The sequence below is a fragment of the Chrysochloris asiatica genome, unplaced genomic scaffold (assembly GCF_000296735.1).
Source record: "Chrysochloris asiatica unplaced genomic scaffold, ChrAsi1.0 scaffold00046, whole genome shotgun sequence".
Classification (NCBI taxonomy): Eukaryota; Metazoa; Chordata; class Mammalia; order Afrosoricida; family Chrysochloridae; genus Chrysochloris; species Chrysochloris asiatica.
The window spans coordinates 6,098,917-6,107,192 of NW_006408564.1; the positions used below are offsets into that span (position 1 = coordinate 6,098,917).

The 8,276-nt window shown below is 38.6% G+C and overlaps 1 protein-coding gene across 1 annotated transcript in view; it reads right to left on the reverse strand.

Annotated features, from left to right (window-relative positions):
- Window positions 1–8,276, reverse strand: part of ARHGEF3 (Rho guanine nucleotide exchange factor (GEF) 3) — a 323,985-nt gene that overhangs the window by 202,720 nt on the left and 112,989 nt on the right. Inside the window, exon 2 of the mRNA XM_006862060.1 lies at window positions 3,261–3,323. Within this exon, the coding sequence (XP_006862122.1) occupies window positions 3,261–3,323 (63 nt within the window). The remainder of the gene's footprint in view (window positions 1–3,260; window positions 3,324–8,276) is intronic.

Consider the following 8,276-nt stretch of genomic DNA (forward strand, 5'->3'; position numbering starts at 1 on the left):
AATCTGTCACACAGTCTGTCACCTCTGTACAACTGTGATTGAACAAAACATCACTTTTCTTGTCCCTCCAACAGCTTGTAGGATTAGTTTCACTTTTAGAATTTTTACAAATAGTATATGCAATATCTGGAAGATATTCTGCTAAGGGTTTGTTGTTTTGTTTTGTTTTCCCCTGCTAAAGTTTTAGAAATTTCGTTACCAATTAAAAAAAAAAAAAAGTTAAGTAAATGAGAGATGAGTTTAACCCTATGGCTCAATCAGTTGGTGGTAATGATGTTATCTTTCATCAAGTTTCTTTACTAACACAAAATATGACCTATCATAAAATGGCCAAGAAAAGAAACATCTGCTGTACCTTATAAGGAGAAAAGAAGTTGCTTTACTTATTATCCAATACTTAAGCGACCTTAAAGAGAAGGCCATTTGTGCCATGTAAGACAAAGGCAAAAGATGCATTTCATAAGTATAAACACTTCTTTCATTTAAGAATATTTAGTGACTCTGTACCATAAATACTGGACTGTGAACCACAAGGTTGGTGGTTTGAGCCCACCAGTTGTACAATGGAATAAAGATGAGGCTCTCTGCTTCCGCAAAGATTTACAGCCTCGGAAAACCTATACAGAGTCTGCCATGACTTGGAATGGACTCGATGGTACTGAACTACAAGTGGTTTACTTGTCTTGGAAGAAGTACAGCCAGAATGCTCTTCAGAAGGAAATTATGCTTGATAAAGTAGAGGGTGAGCAAAAAAGAGGAAGAACCTCAATGACATGGATTGACACACATTTGTAACAATGGACTTAAACATAACAACAATTGTGAGGATACTGCAGGACCGAGCAGTGTTTCATTCTGCTGAACACAGGGTCACTTTGAGGAAGTATCTCGATGGCACCTAACAGCAACAAAGGAGTCCTGGTCGTACAACAGTTAAACACTCAGCCACTAACGAAAAGGTTGGTCATTCAAATCCAGCCAGCAGCTCCCTGAGAGAAAGACCTGATCTTTTATCTTAAAGATTATAGCCCAGAAAAATACAACAGGGCAGCTCTACTCAGTCACATGAAAGTCAAAAACTGAATTGAAGGCAACGAATAACAACAGTGGTTCTTTGATAAAAAGCCTCTAGAGACACAATTGCCTGAAAAATAAATGCCAATACAATGAGGCATGGTCTTAGAAATGACTCAGGTTGCAGTCCTGCCTGCATCTCCCTTTTTCATTTGTAAAGTGAAGTCACTGGAATGTATAATAGCTCGGAATCCTAAATATGCAGAAAGTCAGTGACTCTAATAATTTCCGTAAACTTAAATATACTCAATGTAAAAAAACAAAAAACAAAAAGAGAACACAACACCTTGTTTCAATAATAAAATATGCAGTTAATAAGGTAAAACCCGAAAGAATCTTATCCTTGTCCTGTTACCATGGCCCAATCCTAGTAAACTAGGCCAATTTCATCAAGATAATAGTCCAAAGAATGGAACCAACCAACATCATCTGGAGAAATAAAGATGCTCAAGTACATTAACTGGATGCTAGCTCAGGCTTGCTCTACCATGACTGATGACATCCCAGAAAATGACAGGACTTAAAAATAACTTTAAAATTATTGTTTACATGATCAGATAAGAACTCAATAATCCAAGTTCAATGAAGTTTCAAAATTTCTCTTTGTTTTTGGAAGACCTGATACCTCCGCAAACACAATACACAATTTAAAAAATAACACATAAGTGAACTGAGTCCTGGAGAGGTAAGGACATGACTTACCCACATTTATACCACTATAAGAGTAAGGACTAAGACCAAGACCAAGATCCAGCTCTAAATTGTTAGCTTAGGGGCCTTCTCTTCTTATACCAGTGACCTTTGTGGTCTCTGTAGAGGAGAGAGACCAGGGACTAATATTCGAAAGATGAGCAAGGTAAGTTCCAAGGAAGTGTAAAAGATAACTAGACTGGGGGATTCGAGAGGTTTGAAGCCCCTATTCTGGATGCTGGGTGTATCAGAGGCCCTGGAAGGCTTGTCAACTCACCAGCAGGGACACAAAGATGCTGCGATTATATACCAAGAATGGTCTAAAATTTGTAAGGAAATTTTATTTAATCTCTATCTTCCCAGCATTCAAGTCACTTAAATATCTTTTGCAAATTTATACTTGTTTTTTGATAGAACCACTTATTGGCTGTATGTAAAAATCATTTAATAAGCTATATGATACTGACCAAGTTTTTCTAACAACTCTGAGCCTTGGCATATTCCTGTAAAATGTGTCATTATGAAAACTATGTATTTAATGTGAGTATATAGTCTGGCACTGGTGGTGCTGTGGATTAGGTGTTAGGCTGCTAACTGAAAGGTTAACAGTTCAAAACCACCAACCACTAAGTGGGAGAAAGATGAAGCTATCTGCTCCCATAAAGACTTATAGTTTTGGAAGCCCTATACAGATTTGCTATGGGTTGGAATCAACTTAATGGTAGGGGATTTGGGGTTTTATAAAGTATGGCACAATGAATGGGACCTACTGAGCATTAAAATGCATTCAAATAATTGCTGAAATGGAGTGAAGAACTTGTTTATTCGTATCCATATTTTCCTCAAATTAATATGCATAAATGTGCAAAAGTATACTTTTACAGAAAAACAAAAACTATGAGACTAACATTTGGTGAGTGACTTCTATGCACCAGGCAATGTGCTTGGTATTTTTTTATTATTTTATTTAATCTGCATAAAAATTGTTAGAGTAAGACTTTACAACCCTATTTTCCCTATGAAGAAACAAACAGATGAAGAGAAAGGTATTACATAAACAGTATGTATAGGAATCCTGATTCACACTAAAATCTTTTGACTCCATGCTTTAGAAGATTACTTATTGCCTTTGGGCCATCCAGTTGCCTAAGTGGGGCAAACCTGCCAGAAACCTCCAAAGGAGGATGAACATCTGGCCTATCTTCTTAAGCCAGGTTCTAAAATAGTGTTTCTAGAGTCTGTCTACCCAAGTGTACTGGGAATTCATAATTCACTTTATGAAGAAAAGATACCGATGATAAACAAATTAGCTTAGAAGTTAAAATTGTCCATAAAGAATCCTTTTTTGAAATGAAATATTCTTTTGTGTTTCCACAGTGTCACAAATTTCACAGTCAGATCCTGGAATCCCACATAAAACACACAGTGTCATAGCAAATATGCTCAGCGATGAGAGATGCTCTAAGCATGAAGGAGGCAGAGAGAAGTGTACTTACACTTACGTCGAGACTACAAAGACTAACAGCATCTTCATCTTGGGCGCTCTGCTTCCTTTTTCGCTGCAAACCAAACAATAAAACAAAGTTCAAATGTAAATACAATTCATGACTTTGATTCAAGAAAGAAAAAAGAAAAAAAAGCAACCAAACAACAAATGCAATTCTTATCATTTCCACCATGTTATCCAAAACCTTTAACCAATCTACATAAATGACTATTTCCAAGAAAAATCTGACATTTTCCAGGAAACTATCTGCTCCAGGGTAATTGGTGTGCATTATTATTCTTATTCATGCTGATACAGTTTGTTTTTGTTTTTTATAATTTCCTTTTTCCCTAAATGCCTCTATATACAGCAAGGTCTGGAAATATATAGAAATTTCAGATTCTGACTAACTTGGAGGAAGAAACTAGAATGGAAAGGAATTTTAGTTAAATTTTGTTCATGTAAAAATGTTCCCTTTTCAGAGCTCTTTTGTACTTGGATAATTAAAATTTGTTCTAAACCTCATCCAGGGTCCTGATGAAGTCACAGAAACAGAATGCTATAAAGAAACTTAGATACCTTTTTCTCTAACTTTTCTATTTCATAGCTATACAACTTGACACTCAGAAAAGGCATTACTCAAATGAAAGGTAATTGTATTTGAAATGAATTTATGGCCAGAGAAGTTGCCTGCTTACATGTGGAAAAATTGATACAAAATATATATTTTCTTTTCTTAAAACCCATCTACACACACAGTAAGACTCATCAAAAAAATTTTATTTGTCTTTCTTCCACATCCTCAAATCAACCAATGAGGCAAGTATTTATTAAGTCCCAGAAAGCTATCAGTGGACCTGAACAACAGGTTCAGGTATAAGGCTGCAGTAGAGTCCAGAAACATATGGAGTCTTCACCCCAGTCATGGATTGAATTCTGTCCCCCCAAAATATGTGTCAAATTGGCTAGGTCATGATTCTCAGTGCTTTGGCAGTTATATAAAGATGTAATATGGCAGTTGTGGGATGCTTCCCAGTGATGCGATCTGATGTGATAAACCAATAAGAGGGGTAAAGGTTGACTGGAATACCCTAAATCCATCACAACCCTGATCTGATTATCTATTATCTTATAGGAGATAAAAGAAGAGAGAAGTGAGCAGAGAAAGAGTAATCTATTGACACCAAGAAGGAAAAGCCAAGAGTGGAGTCCACTCTTTGGATCTGGGTCCCTGTATGGTGAAAATCCTAGCTCCAGGGAAAGATTGATTCTAAGACACATGAGGATTTCCAAGGAATATTGGATCTACCAATGCTGAAAGGAGAGAAGGCCTTTTCCCCACAGCTGACACAGACAGAAAGCCTTTCCCTATAGTTGGCACTCTGAATTTGGACTTCCAGACTCCTAAATGGCGAGAGAATACATTTTGGCTTGTGAAAGCCATCCACTTCTGTTATAGCAGCGCTAGATAACCAAGACAACCCCCAATGAAGTCCACTTCCTCGTTCTCTATCTGAATCCTTAGATGGTAGCTTGAACAAAGACAGAGATCTCTTTCCTTCAATTGAGCAACTACTATGTATCAGGCCTTGTATTTGCTCTAGGAATATGAAGATCAGCCTGAAAACTGGTTAAGAAACTCACTTTCAGGTAAGAACAACAAACCATGAGACAATGAACTATAATGCAGTTAGATCCCCCTTGGCCACTCAACCAAAGGGGAAGTGATTTGCTTCTCCAAGTCATCTTTTTCTCAGCTCTAAAGTGGAGATGATGACATTAGTTTCTATTCTCAAAGTTGTTGTAATTAAGTGCCATTGAGTGAGTTCCAACTCATAGTGATACTAACAGGGTTTCCAAGAAGTAGCTGGTAGGTTTGAACCACCATCCTTTTGATTAGCAGTCTAGTGTCTATTCTATAGCACCACACCAGGACTCCTGTTCTTAAAGGGGGAGGAATAAATACAGTAATGCCTTTATAGCTGAGTGGAGTGCCTAGTACACAGAAGGTGCTCAAAAAGTATGGGTTAAAACACTCTGGAAACACATCAATGGAGTAATTAGCTTGACCTTGGGGACTGGGGAAGTCTACCAAAGGAGGAGGCAGTTGAACAGGTCTGAAGGATGAGTAAGAGCTTGCCAGACTGGGGATTCCTGGGCCCAGGGACAGGTACATGGCCACAGAGGACTAAAGCAGAGAGCAAAGTGTCAGCCAATATGAAGTCAGGGGCGATGCACAAGAACACTCATACCTGCAGATAGTACCCATTTGACCTGGCTTCAAGGGCTGCATGATCAGAATTTGACTATAGGAAGAAAGAAGAGGAAAAAAAGAGTATTTGATGAACTTGACCTATACTTATGGATGTATTAGCTCAAAAGAGGGAACGAATCTTCACAGTGACGATCATTCCCACCCCCTCGATACACAGGGTTGACAGAGATGGGCAACTTAGACATTGGCCACCCAAAATGGGGGCTGGGGGGACTACAAAGGCACAAAGTGACTGGCTTCCAAGCTTCCAAGAGGGAGCCTAGTTTTAGAGGGTGCAGGGGAAAGTAGAATCTCCACTGAGTGGTTTCCAACAGACAGGGCTGGTGAAAGGCGATGGAGATAAGACTCTTGTAGTTCAATAGTGAATAACTGTTATCAGGACTGATTCTGAATGTTGCAAATGTAAAGGTAGATGTTTTGTAACAAAAGGAAGCGAGTGGTTGATCTTGCAGTCCAGGAGCGGAGGACCCTGGGATCATCAAGGGAGAAGAGTGGAGTGTGGGACCCTATCCAGAGAAGCAGTGATGCCAAAGTGCCAGAGATGGAGGCACAGATGATGACGTGGAAAGATGGAGCGGCTGGGAACTCTGGACTCAGGGAGGGAGCTCACAGCTGGGGGGCAGGCTTGCAGGGTGTACCCTTTGGTGTTTGAATGGTTATATATTCCTGATAGCTTCGATGTACATTCAAAAAAATAAAGAAAGAAAACAGAGGGAATGGAAGCAAATGTTTAAAGATGATGGATGGAATGGATTGTAATCATTGCAATGAAATGAAATACAATAGGATGACTGTAAAGCTGATGTTCTCCGATGTAAATTATCACTCAATTCACAATAAAAAAATTTTTAAATCAATTAAATACATATAAAAAAATTTAAAAAGACCTTGCTAGACAAAGATTGGGAGATCTTTTTTGCAATGGTAACTACCTATTTAGAATCTTAAGATCCAATATATCACTCCTCTTGAGCAGCCTCACAATGTACAACAGAATTATCAGAGGAGTAATTCAAAGTTTTGAATCCATTTACCAGCCTTGTTGTTAAAGGCTGTCAAGTTGATTTTGACTCATGGCAGACCCTGTATAGGGTTTCCAAGGAGTTATTGGTGGGCTTGAACCGCCAACCTTAAGGTTAGCAGTCCAGTGTTTATCCTGTGGCTCCATACCAGGGCTTTCCAGTCCTAGAGATGCAAAATTAAACATACTTGGATGGAGCTCAGGAATCTTGCACCTTAAAAAGCTTGCAAAATAATTTTTAGGGATTGAGGAAAAGAGTCCAATGTTCCACTCAGAGGCTTTGCCCATAGGCAGGGGAGGTGCTGATGGCTACTCCCCACAACTTGCCACTTTCCAGTCTACTTCATGTTTATCCAGGGGCTTGACCCTGTGAATTCATCCCCATATACAATTAATTAAAAATGGCATCACTAGCTTATATGGGTTGATATGGTGACCTTCTGAGGCAAACTTGGCAAGGAATAAGAAAGAAGTCCTTGAGCACCTTCATCCTTCCTGTGCCAACCTCCCTCTTATATATTGCCTTCCCTGTCACCCACGTAAACATGTGTCTATCCTCTACCCTGTGAATCATTTTCCCAACCCTTGTAGCCATCAAAGAATACTCCTTTTATCAAGAAAACCTTTTCTTAACTTTTGAAAACAAGTACAGTATTTGTCCTTTTGTGATTTACTAATTCCACTCAGGCATAACGTCCTTCAGATATGACATTTTAAATATTAGTCTGTTAACCCTAAATCAACCACCGGTGTGCCAGTTTGTTGTATTGTTGTGACTTGTGGGTTTCTGTGATGCTAAAAGCCATGTTAACTGGTATTTCAAATACTGGCAAGGTCATCCATGGTGAACAGATTTTTCCAGATCCACCCATCATATCACCCTGCGTTAGAACCAAGCCACAGAAATTTGCCTAAATCCAGTTCCTGCAATGTACTTTTATATGCTTCTTTATGCCAAATACTGAAGATAGATGTACTTTTGTTCCCCTTGTAATTAACCCAAGGCCAACTACTCTAGGCTAGAATGATCTCCTTAAGAAACCCACATGTTTTACAAAATAAAAGCTGGATGGATTGTTAGAGTGGATTTTCTTTTTGACTTTCATTACACAGGAATGGTGACTGACCATAGACAGCCACAAAGAAAGAGCCTGAAACTTAAACTTTAGGCCTAAAGCAAAATTGCCACAGCGTTCCTTACTCATTCATCCACTCTATATTCATTAAATATCTTTTAACAATTACTCAAATCTAGGAAAGCACAAGAAAGAATAGAGGAAGAGGAATAACTTAAGAATTATCAGCATTCCAGAACAGGAAAAATCACACAAGTCCAAAGAGGAGATAGTTCAAGAGCTTCTGGAAGAAAATTTCCCTAACATCCTGAAAGGTGAAAAAATAAGCATTCAAGAAGCTCAATGAACCCTGGGAAGGATAGACCCTAAAAGAAAATCACCAGTTTCTCCAAAATCAAAGATAAAGATATAATCCTGAAAGCAGCTAGGGAAAAGAGAAGTGTAGCATACAAACGCAAGCAAATCAGATTAAGCTCGGATGTCTCAACAGAAACCACACAGGCAAGAAGGCAAAGGGGAGACATATATAAAACCCTGAAAGAAAAAAAAAAAAAAACATCCAACCAAGAATCCTCTACCCAGCAAAGCTGTCAATCAAATATGATGGTGTAATCAAAACATTCCAGGATAAACAGAAGCTAAGGGATTTTGCCA